Genomic DNA, 26755 nt, shown 5'->3' on the forward strand with positions numbered 1-26755 from the left:
CATTTTCCTCTGCCCTTCCTCAAACAGCCTGGGGGAAGCAAGCTCCTGTCAAATGTCAAGATATACAATTCTCATTCCTCTCATAATAAAGATGCATTGTCCTGGCACTCATGTTATTCCTGGAACAGGGAGACGGGGCTACCAGTTTGAACCCCAGGGCACACTTGCGTCTTCTCAGCTGTCTGATATACCTAACACCTGCTTGATCTCGGCTCGTTGCAGCCTCAGCCTCCTGGGCTCGTGATCCTCCCACCTCAGCCTCCTGAGTAGCTGAGACTACAGGTGCATGCCACCATGCTTGGCTAATTTTTAAATTTTTTTTGCACAAAGTCTCGCTATGTTGCCAGGCTGGTCTCCAACTCCTGGGCTCAAGTGATCCTTCCGCCTCGACCTCCCGAAGTATTGGGATTACAGGTGTGAGCCACTGTGCTCAGGAAGAGGCACTTCTGAGATTCTCTTTGCAACCCATGATTGGTGTATGGAGAAGGCAAAGCCAAACTGTCCACTCTCCCACCGCAGCGCCCAGGGCCACAGCCAGAGAAGGAAAGGAGAGTGGTTTCTGAGCTCAGGCCCTCACAGGCTTCTGCAGAGGGTGAACACTTGCTGAAGGAACCACTGGATGTTTTGGCAACCACCTGGCAGTGCCTGTGCCGTCGTGCACAACTGAGTCCAGGGACTTGCTTGGCACCTGTAGCGTTATAGCTCAGGGCTGGCAGATGTCAGGCCACCCCGCTCTCCTAAGGCCTCTGCTTAGGAAACTTTCTAGTTAAAGAAATGTGTGCAGAGGCGAGATCACTAAAAGCTCCTTCAAACAGGGCAAACTGCCTCCATCCTGGGCTCACAGCACAGGTTATCCCAGGGGTGCCCAAGATGCAGGGAGAGGGGTCAACATTTACAATGGACCAAACTCCAAGATTCCAACAGGACTCATCTATTTATTGATATTACTATTAAGCCACTTCCCAGCAGTGTGACTGCCGTAACAAGAACAGGACTCAGTTTCTAAAGGCAATAAAATAACAAGGACATCATGGACAAAGCATTGGGAACACTTCTCGTAGGGAATTGGCTTTTCCTCTCCAGCCAGAGCACCCATGTGCCAGGGGCCACTCCCGAGCACGAGGTCCTGGTCCTGAACAGAGGCACATCTTTGCGCATCTCAGCCCTCATGCCGGATGCTCTTCTCCCCGCCCTGATCTGACCTTCTCAGTTCATGTGGATAAACCTGCTGTGCTTCCTGTCTGTGAAGCGAGGCGCTCCCCAAAGCAGGAGCCGAAGTCTGGTGATGAAACAGCTGGCACCAAAGAGCTGGTCCTGCTTCCTCCTCACCAAGTAAACACGTACTTTATTTTTTAAGGAAAGAAAAGTCTTAAAAATATATGGCACTAGAGTGTAAAACTATACAACTGCATCGAGTGAAAATTCCCTGCAGCTTGCAGCCGGTGGCGCACCGTGTCCCTCAGATGTAGAGCTGATGGGAGGCCAGGGTGTCCATGAATGGCCGCACCAGGTTGTCCGTGGAGAAGTAAAAGATGAGCCCGAACGTGATGGAGATGGGGAGGGCGGGCAGCGCCTTCTTGAACACAGCAAGCAGCAGGAGGGTCAGACACAAGCCCTGTAGGACACGGAGGGGAGGGTGAGTGTGGTGATCCCTGGTATGGACAGGAGCTGTGAGTCATGGTCTAGTCCCTGGGCGCAGGAGCTTGTTCAAGGACCAGTTGGACAATGGCGCTAGACACCTGACAACCCATTATCTTCCCTGGTCCTGCAACAGCTCTTGAGGTGTTGAGGGCAGATGTTCTCACCCCCATCGGATCACCCCACCTGTTAGTGAGTGAACCAGAAGGCAGGCCTTCTGACTCCTGGAGGAGTGCTGTGCCCCCAGGCCATGCTGCCTCCCCTGTCTGGCTGGAGTGGTCACATGGGATGGTAAGATGCCCTCAGGGAACATGTATTTATATGAGAGCTAGGTGGGCTCAACTGAAATGGCAGTAAGGTTCTCAGCAGCTGGCACCAAGGGAATCAGAGCCACCAGGCAACCTGCCCCTGGGAAGCAGGTGTTGGGGCTGCCCATCCTCCCCTGACCCGGCTGATGCAGGCAGTGGTCCAGGTGAGCACAGGGAACCAGGGTACCTTCTCTATCTTTGGGGGCAGCAGGGTTCAGGTCAGGCAGTCTGGTGGTGGAGAAGCCTGGGTCCATCATCCCATCCCTGATATACTTGTGGGCAAAAACAAAACCTTCTGGACACTGGAGCATCGACCTTAACCATGCCATGCCAAGGGTTTTCACTAAGGGGCAGACGCCAAGCGCACGGCTCGGACACTTCTCCTCCTCTAACATGACAGTGAAATCTCTGAGATTAGGTCACGGCAGGACGTCTCCCCATTATGTGTATCTGGCCACGTTAACCGACTAAAAGGCCTCCACATTTCACTGCTGTGGTTCACAGTAACGGGGCCACCCCTAGTGCCCCAGATTCAGACCCTGTGGTGTCTTAGTGGCATGGAGGAGGGGAAAACACGGTCCTCACTAGCTTTGTGCCCACGGGCAAGGCCCTTAAGCAATTTTCTTTTCTGCAAATCTGACGTCATCACAACCACCTCGAGGGTATCATCACTGCGCAAAGCTGTCAGCTGGGTCCTCGGCCTGGAGGCTGTGTGCTCAGCCATGCTGGGGCCAGTGCACTCCTCACCCTCCCCTGCACTGTCCTCCGCAGGCTGGAGCCCACCTAGGGGCAAGCACACCTCCTGTGAGCCTCGGTCTCAAGCTGACCCTTCCAGCCCCGCTCCCTGCTCTTGTCCCTCAGAGAGAAGAGAAGAAATGAAAAATCCCCAGGGATCCTGGGACCTGCCCCCACCACAGTGAGGACCCTGGGGGCCCCCACCACCATGGGGCAGTCGGACGCATCCCCAGCCACTCACAATGAGGATGGCCACGAAGCAGGCCAGCGTGGTATTCCAGTCCCCGCTGCCCGTGGCCGCCGCCTTGCCCACCAGCACACTGTAGAAGATGAAGTCTCCGAGGCCGAGCTTCACGCCCCCTGTGTGAGGACAGACAGTAACCCGTACTAAGGAGGCACGCGCAGAATGGAAAAAGAAGAGAAACTCCGGCCCAGAAGGCCCAGCCACTCTTGCCCAGCCCAGCCCACCGGGCCTCTAGAAGCTGTGATGTGGACTGGGGACATGGACAGCTGCCTCCCCACATCAGTGGCCAGTGGGAAAGCAGGGGACACCTGTGGACTAGGTGACTTACAACCTGGGCAGAGAAAAGCGGGCAGTTCTGAAACTCAGGTAAAACCGGTGTTGGGCACTTAGTGAGTAAAGAAAAGAACAAATAGAAATGCATGGCCTTGGGCTGGGCACTGCTGTACAATTTAGCATGAAGTCTGAATCACAGATTTTTAGGAAATTTAATTTCAGTACATTCAAAAGCACATATAACACCAAGACAGAAGTCCTCTGAAGACCCTTTCACCTTACAACAGGTAAATATAACTGGGAATTAGTCTACCCATTACTGATCAGGAAATTAGAGCTTCCAAAATGCTCTCGTTTGTTTTCTTTAGTGCAATGGTCCCTGACACTTGTTTACAGGATAACTTTGCTCACTATAGACAATAAAAATGGTTATGCAATAAACACAAACCATGGAGGCCCACCTCCCCTGCCCTTCCAGCCCTGCAGGTGTCCCTCCCGCTCCTGGCCCCAGCATCCATCCTTCCCCCACCAGGTGCGATCCATCAGCATTACTTCTTCACTGTCTCTTCATTTGGCTGGTCCTGAGTTGCATCTCTTATAATAAAACTAATTTTGGCCGGGTGCTGTGGCTCAGACCTATAATCCCAGTACTTTGGAAGGCCAAGGCAGGTGGATCGCTTGAGCCCAGTAGTTCGAGACCAGCCTGGGCAACAAGTCGAAACCTTGTCTCTGCTAAAAATATAAAAATGAACCAGGTGTGGTAGCATGTGCCTGTAATCCCAGCGACTCAGGAGGCCAAGGCGGGAGGATCACTTGAGCCCAGGAAGTCATGGTTGCAGTGAGTCACAATTGTGCTACCGCACTCCAGCCTGGGCAACAGAGCGAGACCCGGTCTCCAAAACAAAACAACAAAAAACTGCAATTTTAAGTGTAGTGCTTTCCTGAGTTCTGTGAGTCATTCTAACAAGTTACTGAACCTAAGGGGGTCAAGGGAGCCCTAAATTTGCAGCCAGTCAGAAGCACAAGTGGCATCTAGACCCTCTAGAGCTTGTGGCTGGTGTCTGGAGGGAGACCAGTCCTGTGGGCCCCGTGGGATCTGTGCTAACTCCTGGTCTGCAGCACACCAGCTGGCCTTGGAATAAACACCTCCCCCAAGTCTGCCTGGAGGGTGTGCACCTGCTCCTCCTTCCAGACCCACTGCAGAGTGATCTTTCCCTAGCTTGCTCCTCCCACATCACTGGAGTCCTGTATGCCAGGCCACTGTCACCAGACTGCTCCCATAAGGCAACTCTCAAGGCAGGGGCTGTTACAACACTGCAGCATCTCCCTGCTCCAGGGTGCCGCCTGGCACGCTGCAGTGGGCTGGCATTGGGTATTAGGCAGGCACCGTGTACTGACGCCAGGATGAACTCCTATCCCAGCGTGTCTCCAGGCCTGTCTGCAAGGCTCTCCCACACTTCTGCTCTCTGCAACCCGCCCCGGCTTCCTCTGATTCCTGAGTCTGCCTGTCAGGAAATGCTCCCCACCCTGTGCTCCTCTCCTCTAGTGACTGCTGGGACTCAACCTTCAGATCTCAGCTCAGCAGTTACTTCCTCAGGTGACTTTCTCTCACCCCTGCCAACCAGGTCAAGAAGCCCCGTGGCATGCTCTCCCGCCGCCCCTCCCCCCCTCCATGGCCCCCTTCATAGTCCTTGGCTTCTGCAGTCTATGTGATCACTGCCCGTGTCTCCTTAGCCTGTGGGTCCCACCAGGGCTGGGCCTCACCCAGCATAGCACGGGCACATGGCCCATACTCAATACACGCCGGACAACTACATGGGGCCTGCTGAGAAGACCCCAGCGCTGCAGGCATCTCCTACTTTCACAAAGATGCCTTTGATGGGAAAAGGGGCCCCTCCCCTCATGCCCTCCTCCACCCAGGCTGCAGGGAGCCTCCACCCTCTGTCTCCACTCCCGCCCTAGGCTGAAGCAGGCCGTGTGAACATGGGCACCTTACTTTCCTCCTCTTCCTCCAGCTCCTCCCCTGGGTAGCCAGTCAAGGGAGGCTCAAAGACTTCGGGGTATGAAGGCTCCCCAAAACTGTCATAGGAGTCTTCTTCTGAGTGTCCAGGAAGAGAAGATGTCCGTCATCGCCGTGAGGAGGGGACAACAAGGGAGAGAAACAAGAGCTGGTCAGAGTGTTACCTGGGAACAAAGCTCCAAGAAGGGCTCCCCCTGAGCACCAGTGCCTGACGCCAGGGCTTCCCCCACTCCACCCACCCACGCCCAGCAGAACGATGCAACAGAGGCTGGCAGAGGACCGAGAGTCCAACACTCGCTGAATCTTCAGGCCGCATGTGTCCGGCTGGTTTTCAACGGACCTTTCCCTCTGCCCCTCCTGAACTCATGCCTCTCAGGGAAGCCAGGCCAAGCAGAGCTGGGTGAGGTAGGGAGCTGCCCCCCAGTGATAAGGGGCTGCTAGCTCCCCCGGATACTCACCCATCTCCGGGTCGTAGGGGAGCTGGAGGGCACCCTGAGAGGAGGGGTCCAGCTTCGCCATGCCGACCGTCCACACCATGGCAGCTGGGGAAGGAGAAAAGGTTCACGCCTTAGGCGGTGCTAACGGTGGCTGCCTGCAGGGCCTGGGGGAGGTGGCCAGTCTGCATCCCAGAAACCCTGCACAGGACCCTCCATCCTGCAGGTATCTGCTCATGCTCCATTGTTAGGAGGCCGTTGTGGGAGGGGTCCAGAGTCACTGTCTGTTGACTCCTGCATTTGTCTATTCTGTTACTGTTTGTCTTCCCTCCTAAAGCATAAGAACCAGGTCTATCAGAGCCAAGACCTCACTGTGCACGGGTGAATCCCCAGAGCCCTGGGACACTCATGACAGTCCTGGCACTACCTTTCCATACATGGTCTCCGCTCATCCTCGGAATGTGCCTGGAATGTGCTTTCTCGTGGGGCCACGCTGCGGGCGATCTCCTCTACGGGCTCGAATCCTCAACTGCATGAAGATACCTAGAACTCTGTAGCTGTTCCATAAACTCTTTCCCAGGCCACCTTGCAGACACCAGAGCTCCAGAAATTCAGGCTATTTAAGCCCCGCCATCAACAGACCGAGGGCATCACAATCACAGGGCCGAGAGCTCCATGAGGCCTGGGACCCCGTGGTCTTCTTTCCTGCTGGGTCCCCCAATGCCTAGCACAGTGCCTGTCACAAAATGGGGACTTGATGTGCCTTTGCTGACTGCATGCGTTAAGTCCAAATCTCTACACACTGACCCCGAGGGCCAGGGGCCATCCGTGTGCCTTCCCTTCAGTTAGGATTAATGCCAATCAGCCACGCTGCTGTCAAGGAAGCCCAGAAGCTCCTTGCTCCCCGACCCCCTGCCCTGAAGACTCCCCCTCCAAAGTCCCTTCTCAAGAGCCTGGAGAGCTGAGGGGTGGCTGCGGGCTCACAGGAATGCAACCTGCACCGCAGCATGCCACTGGAGGATGGACGGGATGAAGTCAGGGGCTGCGCCACATCCCAGCAGATGCCTGCTTCCTGTCCTAACTTTCTAAGCTTCTTACTGTGTAATCGCAAGATACTGCCCTCCCTGGTTTCTGAAAGTGGAGACTCTCCTGAGATCACCTAGTCAACTCTGAAAGCCACGGCCAGGAAGCAGGCTCTTGTCCCCCCACAGGCTCCCTGCTGACCCCGAGTCAGGCAGAGGCACGGGGGGCCCACTCACATGAGTATATCAGGGCAGGGAATATGGGCTCGTTTCTCTCCTGGGCAGTTTCTACCAGCATTCTCAGAGGCCCTTTGGGACACAGCACAGCCACCAGATCTAGGAAAACAGAGACGTCCTTGTCAAGTTATCCCCAGGCAGCCCCCTGAAGAAGAGCCTGCCCTGTAGCACAAGAGCCCCGGGTGGAGCTCTCAGAGCACGCCTTGCCTCTGGGCTGGCATCCCAAATTCTCAATCTCCAGTCACAACTTAGAGCAGGCCCTGGTGTGAGCCAGAGTAGGGCCTCGCAGGCAACCGCAAGCGTGGAGGAGCTGTGCACCCGAGACGCGGTGGCCAGGCTGGGGAGTCCCACTTCTCTGGGCCTCCAATTCCTTAACCTTAAAACGGAAGTAACAATACTGGCAATGATAACCATGCTAATATCAAATAGCAGCTAACATTTGGGGTTATGTATATGCATGGTGCCCAAAGGACTGTCTTGATGAACAAATCACTTACAGCGTGTCCAGTGCTTAACAGTGCACTTGCTCAGTCAGTATATCAGTAATAATGGAAAATAAGGGCTGGGTGCAGTGGCTCATGCCTGTAATCCCAGCACTTTGGGAGGCCGAGGCGGGCCGATCACAAGGTCAGGAGTTCGAGATCAGCCTGGCCAACATGGTGAAACCCCACCTCTACTAAAAATACAAAAATTAGCCCAGCGTGGTGGCACATGCCTGTAATCCTATCTACTCGGGAGGCTGAGGCAGAAGAATCGCTTGAACCCGGGAGGCGGAGGTTGCAGTCAGCTGAGATGGCGCCACTGCACTCCAGCCTGGGCTGGAGTAAATGATGAGCTCAGTGACTACCGTGTTTTATCTAGACCACCAGGAGTGTTCCAGAAATAGTGGACTCCCCTATGTTTTACAAAGGCGACTCTCTCAGGAGGGATCCCACCCGGGCCTCTGCAGAGAAGGATGCAAGCCCTTCAGCACCCGCTCTCCTTGTGCAGCACTGGGGACGATTTGGCCCTGGACATCGCCCCCACTGCCCCCGGCAGCCTTGCTGCCCGCCTACCGTACACAGAGATGGCACCCAGGATGACCCACGCAGACCACTCTGGGAGGTACTTGATGAACACCAAGGCCATGAGTGCACTGATCATGATGAGGTAGGCCTGCTGCAGCACCAGGGGGCCCTTCCAGTGGATGCACACCATGCCCACTGCCCCGAAGTTCCAGACAGTCAGCAAGAGGGTGGGGTAGTCCATGGCCACATTGTAGGTCTTGAGCACTTCCCTGCAGGACCAAGGTGGAGCCTGTGAGTGGGACTCAGTGGAGACATTACAGCCTAGCAGTTTACCACCATTCAGTCCAAACCTGGCCCTCTTTACTAACATTTCCTTCCCCGACCTTCACCGTCCTTACAATTTACCATTTGCAACATTTTCTAGAACAAGGTGGGGATGCTTGGAACAGATCACAGAAATGTGCATGGGCATGACCTGGAAGACCCTGTGCACATGGAAAGGTCCTTGGGAAGGTGTTTTCTCTTGTCCTTCCAGTCTCTTTGGGCCCCTGGGTCAGGCTGATATCCCAAATCAAGGGGCAATAGAACAGAGAATTTTTCCCACAAACGAGAAAGTACCCAGGCCTAGCCTAAAAATTAGAATGTAAATTTTGGGCGGTCTCTATCCCCCTGGGGTTCACAGAGAGCCTTCTCCATGAAGGTTTCATTTTAAATCAGGAACGAGACAGAAACGTGTGGTCCACCACGCAGCCCCACTTCCAATCCCATGTCAAGGCCATGAGAGAGGGTGACGGAGGCCTGGGTTCCCAAAACGGCTGGCACTGGGGAACACTGGAGCTCGACGGTCATCTTTCCCCGCCCAGGTCCTCATGCCCATGTCCACTTGTGCCACACGGAGACAGGCTCCCAGGGACCCTGCTGCTCGTCTGTCACTTACCCAAGGTAGATATAAGTGAAGAGGAACAGCAGCATCAGTGAAGACATGATCAACCAGCCATGGATGAACTAGACAATAGAAATGGCACGATCACAAGGTGTCCCCAAGCGCCACAAATTCTAAGGCCCCCAGGATCCTGGGACTGATACCCAAGCCTGAATGCTGTTCGTTAGGCTACTTCATGCCTACGCTGGAAGGGATCGGATGGCCACCTTACAGATAAAGAGGGCACAGAAGTCCAGGGAGTTCCCCTCAGGTCACCCTGCAGTGCATGCAGACAAGACTCCCTCAGGTCTGCCGGCATAGCCTTGCGGTCTCCCCCATCTCTACTGGTTCACTTAGAAAGGTAATGCTGGGTGTCTCCTAGTTGCCAGGCACTGTTCTAGGCTCTGGAACCAAGGCTAGCAAAGTCTCTGCCCACGGGCATTGTGTTCCAGTGTGACGGGTGTTAGATGACATATAGACAAACATACAGTATATCAGCAGGTAATGATGAGGGCCATGGAGAAAATAATGTTAGCAGGATACAGTGACAGGAGACTCACTGGGGTGCTATTTTAGATAGAGTGGCCTCAACAGAGAACCTGGGAAGTCCCCTCCTACCCAAAGGTCTACAAACAGGTCCTCAGAAAGACCTGTTCCTCTTTTCCTGGCCAAGCACGGGAGAGTGAAGAACAAGATCCTAACCCAGTCCCTTAGCTGGCCATCGGCGGGACAGTGACATCACTTCCCACCAGCCTCACCCCTGAGGACCAACTCATCAGTCACCAGCTCAGCCCACTGGGACCTCAGCGTGGCCCCGGTCTACCTGGACTGAAAGCAGCCTCCACGGCCGTGCCGCACACACAGCCAAAAGGGGAAGGGGCTGCCTCTGGGATGTGCCAACCCTCTTCATCCCAGCCACCACCTGACTGCCCGGGCCACCATCATCTCTCTGTATTGTGGAACCTCCAAGGAAGCCCTACTAGACAGATGGCTGAGCCCCTCTTCACAGCCTCTGGGACTGGCCACCAGACACGTACTGCCCCCAGGGACCAGCTCTTCATATCTGCCATGCAATTTCTAGCTTGACCCCATGCAATCCGTACCCTCTGCTCCAAACCAGCAGCCCTCCACCCTGCTTCCCACCATCTGCCAACCTCTCAGCGGCAATGTTCAAACCCTGCCTCGTTACAGTTACACAGGTAATAGTTACTTACTTTATTATTATTTTTTTAGAGACAGGGTCTTACGTTGCCCAGGCTAGACTTGAACTCCTGGGGTCAGGCGATCCTCCTGCTTCAGTCTCCCAAGTAGTTGGGACCACAGGCGTGCACCACAATGCCCAGCTGGTACCCGTTACTTATTGATAAGCTTCAGCTCAGGACATGTCCTGCAGCCCCTCCCATGGCCTTCCCCTCTGCTGCCCCCGCTGGAAGGGGGCTCAGCCCCATCCCTGCACTGTCCTTGTCCCATCCCTCTAGCCTGGGCACTCTGCACCTCTATCTACCTGCTCCATGGATGGCAGCTGCCTGAACAAAAAATGTTGTGAGGCACCTGTGTGTAAACAGTTTTAAAATAGGTAATGCCCAGCTTAATTTCCTTTCCATCGTTAGGGGTTCAACCCCTTCCCTGGGAGAAAAGCCTGAAGCCGCTGTCTAAAAGCTTATGGCATCTTTGGAGACAGGCAATGCCCATGATTCTGGCCAGATGGGATCTGCCCTTCCACTACTCCCTGGGGCTACTCGACAGCTATAGGCAGCTACAACCCAAAAGTCTCCCAGGGCTGGAAGACCTCAGCATGGCATCTGCACATCCTTGCCCGAAAAGGAAAAGGAAAACTAAAAATAAATCTTCAGGGGAAGTATCGGGGTGAGGGGAGCCTAAAATAGAACTTCAGAAAGAGAAGCAAAATTAACTTTGAAATATGAGAAATGATGCTTGGAACACTGCAATGAGGAACTCAAGTGGGATAATGTGTAAACTTAAAAGACAACAGGCTGGGTGAAATGGCTCACACATGTAATCCCAGAACTTTGGGAGGATCACTTGAGTCCAGGAGTTTGAGACCAGCCTGGGCAACATTGTGAGATCTAGCCTGTACAAAAAAGATTTTTTAATTAGCCAGGTATGGTGGTGCACACCTGTAGTCCTAGCTACTTGAAAGGCTGGGCGGGAGAACTTCTTGAGCCCAGGAGGTTGAGGCTGCAGTGAGTCATGATCGTACCACTGCACTCCAGCCTGGGCAATGGAGAGAGACCATGTTTCAAGAAAAAGAAAATAAATAAAAATAAAAGACAACAGTATTAGGTCATCCACGGTGGGAGACAGGATGGGGTGGAGAGGAGTACAAAAAATCTGGGTCTATTTTCCTCTGATTTGTGTTTTTTAAAGGTGGCTGTTTCACGGGCCCTGCCGCCATGGTGTGGGGCAGACAGAGAGAGAAGGGTGGCTGGAGGTCAGGGCCAAGGCCTCACCTTGTAGCAGCGGTACTTGTAGAGCACCACCAAGAAGATGGTCATAACCACGATGACGCTGATCATGATGAGGGTGTTCAGCACGGAGTTGAGGAGGCGCTGGCCCACCGAGGGCGTGTCCTCAGTGAATGGCGTGTAGATGCTGAGGGAGAAGGCAAAGGGCTGATGCTCCCGGCCCTGCCTGCTCCTCGAGGCTCCCCACCTTGAGTGATTCTGGACCTGCTAGGGGAGGTGCCTGGGATGCCCATGCTGCCCACATGCTGCCCTGATGGAGTGCGGGCACCATCCCCATGAGCAGTTCCTGTCCTCCAGCTCATTTCCTGGCACCCTGACCACAGACGTGTGGCTCTCAGCCTGCCAACTGGGCCCAGTGCAGCAGTGACGACGAGGGCTAGATGACCTCCCCACTGCCTTCCCCACCCCCACTGGGATTAAAGGCTCCCTAGGCACTTCTCTCACCCATCCAATTCTCATTCCCCCACCCACCCACACCTCTCCACCAGCTCCACCCAGCCCAGCACTCCTCCACCTGCTACTACCCGACCTCCACCCACTGAAGCAACTGCTGTCCTTGCAGCTCATAAGCTCAGGAAGCACAGACAGGAAGCAATTCACCCAAACCTCACTCTTCCCAGCCTGGACTGCTGCAAACAAACCGCTGGCTGCATTCTCTCCATGCTTTCACCTGTGCTGCGCTGAATCCCCCACACACAATAAGCTTCCTGAGGATGGGGCTCTACTTTTTTAATTTTTTAAAAATATTTTGAGACAGGGTCTCACTCTGTTGCTGAGGCTGGAGTGCAGTGGCACAATCATGGCTCACTGCAGCCTCGACTTCTGGGCTCAGGTGTTCTTCCACCTCAGCCTCCCAAGTAGCTGAGACTATAGGCGTGTACCACCACACCTGGCTAATTTTTGTATTTTTTGTAGAGACAGGGTCTCGCCACATTTCCCAGGCTGGTCTCAAACTCCTGGGCTCAAATCCTCTCGCCTCAGTCTCCCAAAGTGCTGGGGTTACAGGCATGAGACATCACACCTGGCCTTATTCCTTTCTTTAAAAGAAACAAAAAAACCAACCAACACACACAAAATGAAACAAAAAGTCCCTAACTTAAAAAAAAGTTTACAGAAGGTGCTTAGCAGTGAGGACCACAGAAAGGGGAGGGGGAAGAAGTGGAGGAAGCTTCTCATTTTTCTACATTGCTGCCTCTGCATGTATTTTACTAAAATAAACGAAAGGCTTTATAAGTCTTCCGCATAAGGCTGGAAGTGAGCTGAGAAATATCTGGTCCAACCACCTTGTTTCACATTCAGGGAAGCAGAGACCCAGAGAAGAAGTGATTTGTTTGTGGTCACACAGGGAGCAGTGGCACAGCCATGCCCAGGATCTAGGACTAGGAACAGGGAGCCCAGTGCTTTGCAGCAAGAGCTTGCTTTCCGCGGCAGGATCCAGCTTGCCTGAGCACTCACATGCAGCAGACACTCTTCTAAGCCCTTCACTCGTATTAACTCCCTTAATTCTCCCAGTAACTGCGTTATCAACCCATTATACAGACAAGGAAGCTGAGGCATAGGGATGTTAACAGCATGCCCAAGTAGGTCACAATCCAGGAGGCAGTGAGCCAGGCCGTGAACCTGGGTGGTTCTTCATCCCTGCTCTTTACCACTGCTGGTGTGGAGCTGCAGGTACAGTGACCAACACAGGCTGCTGCCCCCCAACCCTCGGCAACTCAGCCCTCACCCCACCCTGTTCCCCCCAGGTCCCCAACTCACAGCTGTCCATTCTTCTCTGTGTAGAAGCGCACAGACTTGATGGTGGCTACCACCACGATCATGCACAGAGTGACAGGCACAAACAACATGATCACGTGCTTCGCCCCGTATTTGAGGGTCAGCTCTTCCTCCAGGCCTGGCGGCCGCCCGGGAACCCCACTACAGATGTAGCGGTCAGGGTCCTCCTCACCGTCCTCCTCATTCTCCTGGCTTCTCTGTGGGAAACCACATCGTGAGGGCCGCGGAATGTCCCCCACGGCCGCCTATCCGTGTAATGCATGGATTTTTGGAACCAGAAATGAGAAGTTTGAATGTTGCTTTCCAGATACAAGGAGCAGTCTATGAGCTACCAGGGCATATGAAAAGTTTGTGAGGACAAGAGCAGAGAAGATTTGGAGCTGGATGAAGCACCACAAACGAAAGAAGGCAGGCTGCTATGGTCTGCAGGCCCAAGACTTAATGGTTAATGAATCAACTGAATGGTTAATGAATCAACTGAATGGTTAATGAATCAAAAGATCTTTCCCGTTCCTAATACAGGGACTCAGGAGGTCACTCAATTCTGTTCATGTGGCCATGCTGATATGGGAGGAGACAGGCCAGGAGATAGAAGGAAAACAGAGACTAAACATTTTTGGTTGACAAATCACCAGCTAGAGGAGTCAGTGCACAGCGACACTCTCTTTGAATGTGACTAAGATACAGGGAATTTGCAGAGGAAGAAATTACTTTGAACTTTCTGCCCCACAGAATCAAGCATGTAAATTTGCAGCTCTGAACTAGAGAGGCTAAAGAGGTGTTAAGCATCTGAGAAGACGCAGGCTCTGGGAAGGTGGGCAGGCACAAATGAGGAGGTAGCGAGGGAGGGCAGGACACCTGCCAGACACTGGCACAAACCCATCTGTAAGAATTTGTGTTTTGGAACTGTGGCAAGTCAGGGTCATGGGCTGCCTTGCTAATGAGGTGAACAGCTAAAGAAAAAGCCAAATGAAACAAAAACTGAAAATGACAGTTGCTTCAGTACCGGTTCTCTGCAGAGAGAGTCCCAATCTAGACATTCAGCCAAGAAAGAAAAGGAAGACTATTCATGAACAGAAACTGAAACAACCAAAATGTATAAAACTTCCCGGAGATAACAAACTAACAAGAAAAGGCTGAGGAGTGGCAGAGCAGTGGCCTTGAGCTGGTGCGATTTCACTCAGAGCTTAGGGACGATGGTTCTATTCTCAAGGAGAACATGGAGAAGTGAGCTCAAATTTCAGCAAGCGGGATTAAGACTGGCTGCAAGAAAACAGTCCACACAGACACATTTTTTAATTCTATAATGGGCAAAACAGAGAACAGGATTCAGGCAAATTCAGATGTTTTGCCCTGATTGGGAGAAAAAGGGCACAACTAAGTGGCTCTCCCAGTGATATCCTACTCTTTCTAACGTTACAATCTCCTCCCCTGGGGACTGGATGATCACAGTGCAGCCCAAATACCCCCAGCTCAAAAGTCAACCATGTATCAGGCAGACTCCTCTCACACTTACCATGTCTGGCCATCTGCCAAAAAATGCTTCCCCTGCTACCATCCTAAGCTTTGTGTTACCTGTCCTAGCACCCAGGCCTCCAAACAAACTCTCCTATTACAGTGGAAACAGTGACCTGCGTGAGAGAGGTAAACCCAAGGGGGCAGAGCGGACAGCGTCCTTCAGCCCACTGCCAAGTCCATCTCCGGCTGTGAATGCACAAAGTCCTATGAAACCCTGCAGATGGAAGGTCCGCCATGGCCAGCCACCCACCCTTTTGGCCAATCCTCATCATTACTTCCCTTCTCCCTCCCGCATCAGGGAATGAATGTCTGGTTTTCATCTGTAAGGTACAGGAGCCCCAGGGACCTGTTTGAAGGCCCCCAGCTGCTGGTGGGACCTACCCACTGGGCAGTGTTCTCTCCGTCCTCTGGGCCCTGCCTGCCCTCCTGGCAGGAGCGCGGCGTGGGGCTCTCGGCTGACATTAGGGACGTCCGCTCATCACACACTTCTTCCTCGCTGTCAGAGGCCATGAATGTGAGCATAGCCCTGCCTCTGGAAGCACCTGGAAAAAGGAGCACAAGGACCTTGTTCCACTTTCCTGTGAGACAAAGGCAGTGGAGGACTCAGGGGGTGGCTGGAGGCGACCTGGAGACCTGGACACGAGTCCTGCCCCAAAAGCTTCCAAGAGATGCCTGTCAATCAAACGACTGCCATAAAACAAGAGGCCTTGAGAGCTACCATGGAGGCAGCAGCGGCCTTGCCTGGGGCTGGCTTGAGGTGACTTACATCCCAGGGGGCAAAACGCATAGCCACAAAAGTCAGGGCAGCTCCAAACTGTCAGTGTGCTCATTCATTCAATCAGCAAACATCTGTGGTGCATCTATTATGCACCAAAGATCATGCTGGGCTCTGGGGATAAAAAGATGAGTAAGAAACACCCTTGTCTTAAAACAAAACAAAAATCATCTAATGTGACAAATGATATAATCCAGGTGTTTGATGGTAGGTGCAGAAGCACAAAAGTGGAACCAAATCTCAGAGATCAGGAATGTTTTCTAGAGAAGAGCCTATCTGATGGAGACTGGTTTTCCCAGGAGGAGGGAAGGGCAGAAGGCACAGAGAATGTTCCAGTGAGGGCCTCACACTGTGGGACGGGCAGTGGAGATGAGCAGGGTCTCAGGCACCATGTTAAGGAGACACACATCACCCTGAGGACAATCTTGACAGACAAGATCTGAACCGGGTTTATAAAAGTCAGTCTGGCCACTGACCAGAGAGGGAAAGTGACCCCCAGAGACAACTGTGGCAGGTGAGGAGAGCTTAGGACAGCAGCAGGATGGATACAAGTGACGGCAGAGTCCAGAAGGGGTCAAGAGGTCAAGGGCAGGACCTGACGCAGGAGAGAAAACAGAGTCTAGAATGGCAGCCAGGTGGGGACTAAGACAGGGAAGACAGGAGAAGAGAGTCTCGGGAAAGACCATGAATTTCACCTTTTGAGTGTCTATGGGATAAAATGGGGAAGCTGCCTGGGAGGCGTCTGAGGACCAGGTCTCCCGAGGTTAGAAGTGGAGACCTAAGCCATGAGAGCAGACGTGTGGGGTGGAGAAGTGCCGCTGAGGGCGGGACCCAGGGGAAGGCTAAAGCCAAGGGGACAAGAGGGAAGCCTGCCCCCTAAAACAGTGCCGAGTGGGGTTTCTACACAGTAGTACCAAGTGGGGGACCCAGTGTACCAAAATCTACACATGCATGTTTCTGGGCTGGGAAGAACTTCAAACAATGCCTGGCAAATCTGACTGTCCCTGCCAACATCTCAGACGGGGACAGGGGCTGAGTTATCGCTGTCCAGAGACCCTCAGGGCTGAGCTTCACACCCTGGGCAGGGATAGCAGGTGTGCGCTCTGCTGAAAGTTCGTCTCCAAGTAAGTCACCCCACAATATATGTGATTTTTATTTTTATTTTTAGAGACAGGGTCTCACTGGTCACTTACGCTGGAGTGCAGTGGTGCAATCATAGCTCACTGCAGCCCTGAACTCCTGGGTTCAAGCAATTCTCCCACCTCAGCCTCCTCAGTAGCTAGGGCTGCAGATGCACGCCACCACACTAGGCTAATTTTTAAAATATTTCGTAGAAATGAGGGTCTCACGTTGTTGCCCAGGCTATTCTCAAACTCCTGGCCTCAAGTGATCCTCCTGCCTCAGCCTCCCAAAGCACTGGTATTACAGTGTGTGAACCACTACACTCAGCTATATGTGGTTTTTAAACAAAGCAGGCAGGTTCCTTCCACCAAGTCAGCCAATTTCAATCCCCTTAACAAGACCTGTGGCTGCCCTTCTTTCTGAAGACAGCAACCCTGGCTGTGGCCTGGATTATTCCCACAGGGACTTTAACTTCATCCCCAAATAAGAGGCACAGGCAGAGCCTGCCCCTGCTCACCTCCATCGCAGTGATTTCAACGTGAACAAACTCCCCAGCCTGCAGCACCTTCTGTTTAGGATAGATGAGACAAGTACAGGAGTAACAACAGCAGGAAGCAAAGCCAGCTAAAAGCCAGGAGGGAAGTGACAAGGACAATGCACCCGACAGGAGGGGACACAGTCTATCAGTTGTCAGGAGTAGATGCCTCAGGTCACAAGAAGTAAGAGGGACATGAAGCTGCAAAGGTTAGGAATATTTCACCAGGCAGAGTTTGGAGGACGGGGCTCATTCTGGAAAGAGGTAACCACTTAAGTAAACATATGAGTTGGGAACATAGCATAACCTATCCTGATAATATCGAGCAATTGGATGTGGCTCAAGTGTGGGGACCTGGTAGGATGGGCCATCCCAGGGAGGAGTTTGGTGCCTGGTGGAGGAGTAAGAGCTTAATGCAGCAGAGGAGAGCCCCCAAAGCTTTCTGACCAGGAGGACGATGTGAACTGAAGTGAACTTTACAAAAGCAGCCTTTACAAAAGAGGTGTGGGCCCTCCTCCCTCTTCACTCAGAGTCCCCTCAGACTAGGCCCCAGGGCCACAGGGAAGTTCTGGGAACCAGCAAAATCCATACAAATAGAGCACAGCTTCACATCCCCCAAAGAGCTGCAGGACCTTGGAAAGTTCTTGGCTTTAGTTCCTTCATCATCTATGGAAATGAGAGAAATTATCAGGTAGAAATGCAGAAGGGCCGGGTATGGTGGCTTGACTCACGCCTGTAATCCCAAGAGTTTGGGAGGGTGAGGCAGATGGATCGCTTGAGCCCAGGAGTTCAAGACCAGCCTGGGTAACATGGCAAAACCCCATCTCTACAAAAATAAATAAATAAAAGAAATTGAAGAGAAGAAACTGTAAGGTCCTCCTCTGGCTCGGCCTCACTAGATAAATCCTAAACAGACTCCTGCCTGGACCCAGGGTTTCCCTCACTATCCACTCTGGCAATGGGGAATTCACTCTTACTCAAAGAGGGGCACCAAAACAAAGAGTTGCTGCATTTTCTCAAGCTAAATCATAATATTCCATCTGGAGCAGTGTGCTGGATGGGATACGAGACTGTACAGGTGGCTCTTTTAATACCTCCTTTTCTAGCATGACAGTTTTGTTCTGGGTGTGAATGAACAGGGAAGCTAAGATCTCCTCCCTCTGTTCTTCCCATGCCTCTCAAGCTCCTGTGATTTATCTCTGCTATGACTGGAGAAGCAGTTCTGGGAGTCCCTGTACCTAAAAAGCCACAGGCTGCAGCCCCCGATGACAGAGGGCAGGCTCACCCTTCAGACCCACAACAGCTGGAGCATTCAGAGGATGTTGTCTTTCTTAGGCTCCCAAATAGCAATGCACAACAAAAATGGATAAGCAGAGAGCAAAGGTGCCTGTTTAAAGGAGAAAGGGTGCTGATGGGTGGGTGAAGATGGAGAAGCAGGGGACCCAGGATCAAGCAGAATCAGTTCCTTACAATTCCCATGTCTCCATTCAGTTGCCAACCACTAATAAGACGCTCCCTGGAGCTGGGTGCGGTGCTCACGCCTGTCTGAGGTGGGCAGATCACCTGAGGTCAGGAGTTCAAGACCAGCCTAGCCAACATGGGGAAACCCCGTCTCTAATAAAAATACAAAAATTAGTTGGACATGGTGGCAGGCACCTGTAATCCCAGCTACTCAGAAGGCTGTAGCAAGATAATCACTTGAACCCAGGAGGCGGAGGCTGCAGTGAGCTGAAATCGCACCACTGCACTTCAGCCTGGGCGACAGAGTGAGACTCTGTCTCAAAAAAAAAAAAAAAAAGAAAAAGAAAAAGAAAAAAAAGACAATGCCTGGAAAGCAGTTCTGTGAGCAGAGGTTCCCTGACATCAGTGATAGTCGTGCTGGGGAGGGTGGGGTTAAAGGACCATACCCTTTCCATGTGACACTGTGCTAGACAGGAAAAAGGCACCTGGTGACCACTGTCGTCATCATCCACACTCGCTGACTGCCTGCCCTGTGCCCAGGCCTGGTCTCATCAAGACCTGACATGTCTTCAGGAAGAAGCAAGGAAAAACTACAAAACATGCTTTCTAACCCACAAACGTCATTCATACATGCGGCCTCCTCACCAGAAAACAAGTGCTCCCTTGAGCAGGCTGCTTCCCTCATTTCACTTTCAAAAATTCCTCCAAGGCCTCCCCTGAAGCTGTGCCCACAACAATGAGGACCAAGACTTCAAGAAAGCAGGGAAGGAGAGAGCTGTCATTAAGGAATAATCAGGGAAGAGCTAGTCTCAGCTGTCACAGCAAGGGTACCCTCTAATCACAACCCTCCTAGCCTGGTGGGGTGGGGGTGACAGGTGGGAGGCGCCAACTTAGGAAAGGCTAAATCCCTTAGGATCACTGTTTCTCAAAGGTGGCCCAGGCCACTGGGGGCTGGTGGAGATGGACCAGCACCTGCTGAGCCCTTAGCCGGCACTAAACATCATGATCCTGGAGCAAGGCGCTACTATTCTTCCCCATGGTACTGATGAGGAAACAGGCTCAAAAAGTAATTAGCTCAAGGTTACCCTTGTACCTAGGTAATCTGTGTCTGGACTCTTCACCACTCTGCTAGGCTGCTTATTAAAAATGCAGATTTCCAAGCTCCATCCTCACCCAGCGTCAGGGATCCGCATTCGGGATGGTCAGTCCCCGGGTGATTCTCAGCCAGTGTCAGACTTTTCCTGGCACTACCTCTGCTTTATAATCACCCAACCAGGCTGGGGCCCTTTCTCAGCAAGGTGAGTGTCCCTCACCCACTCACCTTCGCCCTCTCACTGCTGGCACTACTTGATTGCCAAATGAGAGAGTGAGACAATGAACACTTTCTCCTGAATACCTAGTCTGGTCAGAGAGCAACTAGGGAGGAAGAGGAGTGGAAAAATCTCAGACCAGCAGAGCGGCATGGGGAGAAGAGAGCTCTTGGGCTGAAAAAGGCCCAAAACAATGCCCACTACGGAGGAGAGCATGGAAAAACTGGGTCTCAGTCACTACCTGGACAAACTGCACTGGCCTTAACTGAAAGGAGTAAGAATCAACACTTTAAACACAGCATACCTTTCAATGCTGAAATGCTACTTCATGGAGACTGTGACAGGACCACCAAAAATCTTATTTCAAACATTTAATAACCTGAACAATGACACATTGTTAAATTTAACAGAACATAAAACTTTACAAACCTAATCATCTGAATGGCCTTATAAAATGTATGTATATAAAGGACTGGAAATATTACAAAACATTAAAGGTGATTATCTTTGCATGGTAGAACCAAGAGTGGTTTTTATTTTCTTTATATTTTTCTGCATTTCTCTAAGTCTCTATAATAAATGCAGACTGTATCTGTAGGGTTTATTTTAGGCTATTAATTCTTTAAAGGAAAATAACGAGCATCAACATTTAGACAGATTTTCCTCTACATCTGCCCCTCCCAGATCCCCTCTCATTGGCCAGGAAGAGCAGACGGGACTCAAAAGCTGTGACTTTTTTTCATTTGTCCCTCAGCCCCTCTGATTTACCTAGCTCCTGAAGGAAAACAGAGCATCTGGGATGGACTTCTGCTTCCCTCTGAACTCCTAAGGGCCTGCTTTGCAAGCCACCTAAGTCCACTCTGAAGCCTGCTGGTGCTCTGAAATCCTTGGAGGGAAAAATCACCACCCAAACGTGTGCAGATAAACAACACTGCTAGATGTTTGTCCACATTAGAGTGCCAGTGACGCAAGGACTCTCCCCGGAGGCTGACTCACGGGCAGGTGGGGGTGGGGCTGGGTGATGTCAAATCCCATCAGCCACACAGCAACCAGCTTTCCCCGTCTCCCACCCCCTGCACCCCATTCTCTAGAGAAGCGGCAGGAAAATGCAGAGGGGCAGAAGGAAGTGTCCAGCGTACAGACTACGTTCTGGAAAGCCTTCCGACAAGGAAGTGCTGAGGCTGATAGCTGCTTTGGATTAGGATGCAAAATCAAACATCCAAAGAAGCCACTGCACATTCCCATTAATCAGCTGAATGGGATCAAACTGCTGAATTAGCCAAACCAAGGGAGTCTGACCTAGAGAATCTCCCCAGCCGTGCTTGTGTCAGCAGTTCCTGCAATTATTATGGAAACCCAATGACCCAATTTCCTCGACCTTCTTTTCATTACAGAGAAATATAAAGGCTTTGGCCTTAACATTTAAGGCCAATGGAACTAGGTAAGAAACAGATTTCAAAATGCCACAGCAAACCCCCATGGAAATCTGCCTCCACGGAGAAAATCCTAATGGAAAAAGAGGGTTCAAAAGCAGGTTGGGAGTCACTGCACTTACCACGAACACTTGGGGCCCCAGAAAGGTTTGAATCCCGGACACCTGGTTTCTTCTTCTCAGCAGGCTAAATGAACGATGCTCCCTGGCTTTCAAAGAAGGCGGCGCTGGTTTTTAACACGTCACTTTCTATGGTCACACAGCTCCCTCACATCACTCTCCTGACGTCTGAGAAGTCCCACAGTCCTCGCTTAAAATAAGGAAGAGTTTGTTAAGGTCAGATGATACCCAGACAATCACCACGGCTTCCCTGCTCACCTTTCTCCCCCTGGCCCTGGGTACCCGACTATGTATTTGGTCCATCTGTCCATCCATCTCAGCCCATATAGTAACACATACCGCTTGGGGATGGTTCTCCCTGGCCAGAGCTGGGGCCTGAATCACAAAGGGAAGTGAGGTACTGCCCTACCACCATCCCGGACCACAGGCCCTCTGATGGGGCCTCCTGAATTTTGGGCCAGGCTCTAGACTTACCTCTAACAGCCCTGTCCCACTCAGAAGTGCCTGGGGCCCAGGCAGAGTTCTCTCGTTTCCTGAAGCAGCCAGGGAAAAGGGTGGTTTGTGGGGAAGTGGGAGAGGGAGCCCCTAGCACGCCCCTCTGGAGTAGGCTCCAGAAACACATTTATTTTTAAACAAACAGCAGCAAGTCAGTGGTCAAAAGCAGAGGCTTTGGAGACAGGGTTCAGATCGCCTGCCTATGTGATTTGAACCACACATTCCCTGGCCAAGAGGCCTCAGACAGTCTAATCTGACACAGTTCATTTCCTCTGCTGTAAAAAGCAGAACAGGCATACCTTGCAAGATTATCATAAAACCTAGAGATAACCTGCAAAGTGTCCAGCACACGGTAGATGTTCGATAAGTGGTAGTTATAAAGAAGATGAAATGGAGGAGGGACACAGTGAGAGAGGACCGGGTAGCCTGTTGATGTGTCTCTTGGAAAGTTACGGATCTGCTGAACCACCAGACACATGAACTGGCTTCAAAGGCCAGGCCCCAGAGATCAAGTTTCCATTCCCGGCCCAGCCCCAGGCACTATGGCCACGTAAATATATTATCAAATGAAAGGGCATATCCATAGGACAATGTCAGAGCTGGCAAGGACCTTAAAGGCCATCAATGCCACCTAGTCAGCTCCCTGTATTATAATTAAGGAAAACTGAAGCCTAGAGGGGCAAAAGTAATCAGTTAATGTCCCATGGCCAAAAGCCACAGTTACAACTCAAGTCTCCAAACTGCCCATCAAGGAGCTATTCTCAGCCCAGTCAGCACTTGAGGGTCACATACCCAGTGGCCAGGGTTTGGTCACCCAGGCAGGCCCACCACACACCACGCAGGCTTTCTGGGAGCACACTCACAAGGCAAGTGCCTTCACCACGGGCAGGTATGTGTCGAGAAATGCTCCCTAATCACTCACTCACCAGCTCATCTGCCACCTCAAAACTCTCAAGTCTCTCTACTGCCACGACCCCAACTCCTGCCCCCAGGGCTCACTCTGCTCTCCCTCTGCTACTTGCCCAGGTAGGTTTGGCTCCATGGTGGGGAGTGCCCACATATGGGCATGGGAGGACACAGGGCACTGCTTCTCTGGGCCAAAAGGGAGGGCGGGAAAGTGTCCTGCTGTGGGACTGATAGGATAAATAATTCAAATGCTCTACACACCCATCAAATCTGCTTTTCCACGAGTACTCAATAAAAGGAAAATTCTGAAGGCATAACAGAAAAAACAGGATACAAAAACTTCACCTACGGTTCCCTCCCTCTATTGTTTTAATGGATAAATCTGCATATGTGAACAGTGTGGAAGGAAATGCATGTTAAGAGTGGTTATCTCAGCCAGGCGCAATGGCTTATGCTTGTAATCCCAGCACTTTGGGAGGCCGAGGTGGGCGGATCACCTGAGGTCAGGAGTTTGAGACCAGCCTGGCCAACATGGTGAAACCCCACCTCTAATAAAAATACAAAAATTAGCTCAGAGTGGTGGCATGCGCCTGTAATCCCAGCTACCCAGGAGGCTGAGGCAGGAGAGTCGCTGGAACCCGGGAAGCAGAGGCCGCGGTGAGCTGAGATCACACCACCGCACTCCAGCCTGGGCAACAAAAGTGAAATTCCATCTCAAAAAAAAAAATTTTCCCGAATTTTCTAGAATAAATATGTATTACTTTTATTTTAAAAAGAGTCCTGTAAGTTTCTGGTTAAGGTATAGCAGAATGGTGGGCACCCTTTGAATCGTTCTTCCCCTGTTCTAGAATTTTCACAAAGATGAACAAGCAGCCCGTTCTCCCACTCAATGAAGAGGCTCTCAAGAAACGATCTCCCTCACTGACACCTGGTCTTTCCTGAGGACTGATGTGAAACCATTTTTTTTTTTTTTTTGAGACGGACTTCCGCTCTTGTTGCCCAGGCTGGAGTGCCATGGCCCGATCTCGGCTCACCGCAACCTCCGCCTCCGGGGTTCAAGTGATTCTCCTGCCTCAGCCTCCTGAGTAGCTGGGATTACAGGCATGTGCCACCACGCCCGGCTAATTTTGTATTTTTAGTAAAGATGGGGTTTCTCCATGTTGGTCAGGTTGGTCTCAAACTTCCGACCTCAGGTGATCCACCCGCCTCGGCCTCCCAAAGTGCTGGGATTACAGACGTGAGCCACAGCGCCCAGCCTGAAATCATTCTTTTCTCCAGACATTAACATGATGGTCATCCCATCTCCAGGCTTGGAGCCCAGTGGAAAATATTCCTCTCGGGGCCTCTCAGCCTCACCCCCGCCTTTCCACAGCTGTGGCAGCTGGGAATAGAACAGGTGGGAATACTTGCAGAAACATTTGCTGTCTTATCAGTCCCCAACTAAACAGTGTCCGAAAGTCAGAGCAACAGCTGAAAACCCGCCAGAGATGTTTTCATTAGACACACTGCATGTGACTTACACACACTGCTTTGGTTTCTTTAAAAAAATTTTGTTTGTTTGTCAGGAAGTTGCTCATGGGGACTCCACAAAACTTTCCCAGCAGTAGTGGAGAGACACGGGTAGGAGTTGAATACAGGAACCTCCAGTGCAAAAACTCAGGAGATAAAGACAGTGTAGCCAGCTATGTTCAAATCCTGGTGCTTAAAGCACTGAAGCCACACAACTGGACTAGCTGCTTAACTCCCTGAACTTGTTTCCTCTTCTGTAAAAACGTAATAATAAGCTATTTCAGTGTCATTGAAATTCTTAAGATCTTAAATTCTAATATTCTGTACAACATGGCTTTTTATTGTTTATTACCAACTCATAAGCGAGATATATGTCATTATTAACATCGATAACAGAGAAAGGCCAAAGTAGGCAAGAGGCAAACCCCCTTTGGGGGGACGGTGAGCAGCCACGGAGGGGAGGCAGGTGTGACATTATGCACCACAGCTCCAGACACCCCAGCAGCAGCCCCTAGCCCTTGCTCCTCCTCCTCGCTGCTCTTTCAAATAGACAGGAACAAGCCACTCACTTCCCACACGTGAACATGCTGGACTCAAGACTTGGCACACGGGCACTGCAACACCAAAGGGTACAGAGTTTTCCCCCAAAAACCTGATACATCCATCCCACTTCAAAGCAACATGCGTCCGAGCCCTCACTCCAGCCTCTGCCCTGGAACCCAAGGCTCAACGTGGGCGTCCTGGGGACGCAGATATGAGCTGGGGCCAAGAACCAGGCCCCTTATGCACCTGCGCCAGTCACCGCCTGCCCACAACCACATTCAGGAGAGAACCTGAGGCTCACACACCTGAAGCAGCTTATCCCGAGCCTCTAACTACCGCCAAAGGTCTTGGCTGAAGGCCTTGGAGGCTCAGGTGTCTGCAGAATTGGCTACAGAGGCATCAGAGGCTTCCTTACTGGAAGCTGGGGTCGGTCCTAATCAAGTTACTTCGTAGACAGCCTTGGCAACCCCAGGCTGTCGCTTCTGAGTTAAGTTAGTCTGCAATCGTCTCTATGGAATGCTCTCAGGTTCTCCATTTGTAAATAGGGATGCAGTTACTTCACTCAACACCGTTCATACCTTTCGAAGGGAATACTTATTAAGGCAATAAACAGGGGTGAGGTCTGCTCGGAGGGATGGACAGCAGATCTAGAAGCACTGGGGTCGAAGCCTGGCTCTGGTATATCCTACCTGGGCGACCTTGGGAAAAGTCACTTTAGCTCTGTGGCCTCAGTTTCTTCATCAGTAAAATTCGGAGTGGGGACTAGCTTCTGTCTCAGGTTCCTTCAGCTCCAAAAGCTTGCTTCTGGCTGTCTCCTCACTGCTGGAAATGCCTGATAAAACAGCCAAACACCGCTGCTAACAGAAACCGGCTCTAGGCTTGAGCCTGCGGCCCTGCCCCTCACGTGCAGGCTGAGCCCCCGCGCGCCTCCTTCCCGGGGAAAGCATGCCCAGGGCCCGGTGCTGGAGGCCAGATGGACTCGGCGCAACGGTGGTCTCCGGCGAGAGAGAGGAAGAACAAAACGCCCCCGCCTGCTACACGCCTCAGAGACCCACGTGCACGGCTCCTTTAAATGCACCGGCCCTTTAACAGCTCGCGCCGCGCCCACCCCCAGCCGGGGCTCGGCGGCAGGCGGGCGCAGGGAAGTGGGGACGCAGTGAGGCCGGAGGCCTGAGGGCCGCTCCCCGCGATCCTTCCACGACCCAGTTCTGGGCCGGCCCAGCCGCCGCCTGCCGGGCACTCTCCTCTCTCCGCCCCCGCGCTGGCCGCAGAGGCCAGGAGCGCTGCGCACGCAGGGGCCGCAGACCCACAGCCGGGGAAGGGACCGCGGCCAGAGGCTTGCGGAGGGCAGGGCCGGGCCCTCAGGGCGCAGCCCCACCCCGGGTCCTCAGCGCCGCAGGCGACAGGGCCCTGGCCTGGGCACCCCCCAGCACCGCCCGCTCACCTGCTCCACCGCCGCGCTCCAGCGGAGTTTACGCAGCTGGCTGAGCGCCCGGCCGGACCCGGCGCCGGCCCAGGCCCCGCCCCGCGCCCGCCCAGGCCACGCCCGGTGGGCGACGCCACGTTCCCTCGTCCACTGGGGCCCCACCTGGAGTCCCGGGCGCGCGGGGGGGGTGCCCTTCACGCCGCGTGGATGACAGGGTCATCCCGACGTCGCAACTAAGCAAGGACCTTAGAAGGAGTGGAGGCCGGGCCCGTCATCTTCCTGCGGGCCTGGCAGCAGCGTGGGACGGTAGGACATAGGCTTCGAGGACACTCTTTCTTGTAGTTTTAGGTCCACATCCCCTCCTCCTCCCGGTTGTTCTCACATTAAAGGAGCACTAATGGCCCGATGTGAGCTAACACCATGAGAATGTTCTTGGTCTGTTCCCTAGAGCTCTTCAGAGCCACCAGGAGCTCTGGATAAAAGTGAACAGGAATGAAATTG

The 26755-nt window shown here is 52.5% G+C and overlaps 1 protein-coding gene across 5 annotated transcripts; it reads right to left on the bottom strand.

Annotated features, from left to right (window-relative positions):
* Positions 1–915: 915 nt before the first annotated feature.
* On the bottom strand, positions 916–26399 carry PSEN2 (presenilin 2). Of its 5 annotated transcripts, none has more exons than XM_009237096.4 (13): positions 26273–26399; positions 25518–25660; positions 21379–21565; positions 15002–15162; positions 13085–13299; positions 11312–11453; positions 8856–8923; positions 7967–8187; positions 6912–7010; positions 5677–5760; positions 5195–5293; positions 2923–3041; positions 916–1615 (listed from the first exon to the last, which is right to left on the bottom strand). In XM_009237096.4, the coding sequence occupies exons 4-13, from the start codon at positions 15140–15142 to the stop codon at positions 1460–1462; spliced, it is 1344 nt and encodes a 447-aa protein (XP_009235371.1). In that variant the 5' UTR covers positions 15143–15162; positions 21379–21565; positions 25518–25660; positions 26273–26399; the 3' UTR covers positions 916–1459.
* Between the last annotated feature and the right edge of the window lie 356 nt (positions 26400–26755).

This window comes from Pongo abelii, chromosome 1 (assembly GCF_028885655.2).
Source record: "Pongo abelii isolate AG06213 chromosome 1, NHGRI_mPonAbe1-v2.0_pri, whole genome shotgun sequence".
NCBI lineage: Eukaryota > Metazoa > Chordata > Mammalia > Primates > Hominidae > Pongo > Pongo abelii.

Excerpts from the sequence above, each read along its gene's own strand:
- PSEN2 (XM_009237095.4), bottom strand. The coding sequence starts at position 15,142 with ATGCTCACATTCATGGCCTCTGACAGCGAGGAAGAAGTGTGTGATGAG. Across the intron at positions 8,188-8,855 it reads TTCACTTATATCTACCTTGG|GGAAGTGCTCAAGACCTACA; the intron begins GTAAGTGACAGA and ends TTGGTCCTGCAG. Across the intron at positions 1,616-2,922 it reads GCTTCGTGGCCATCCTCATT|GGCTTGTGTCTGACCCTCCT; the intron begins GTGAGTGGCTGG and ends CGTGTCCTACAG.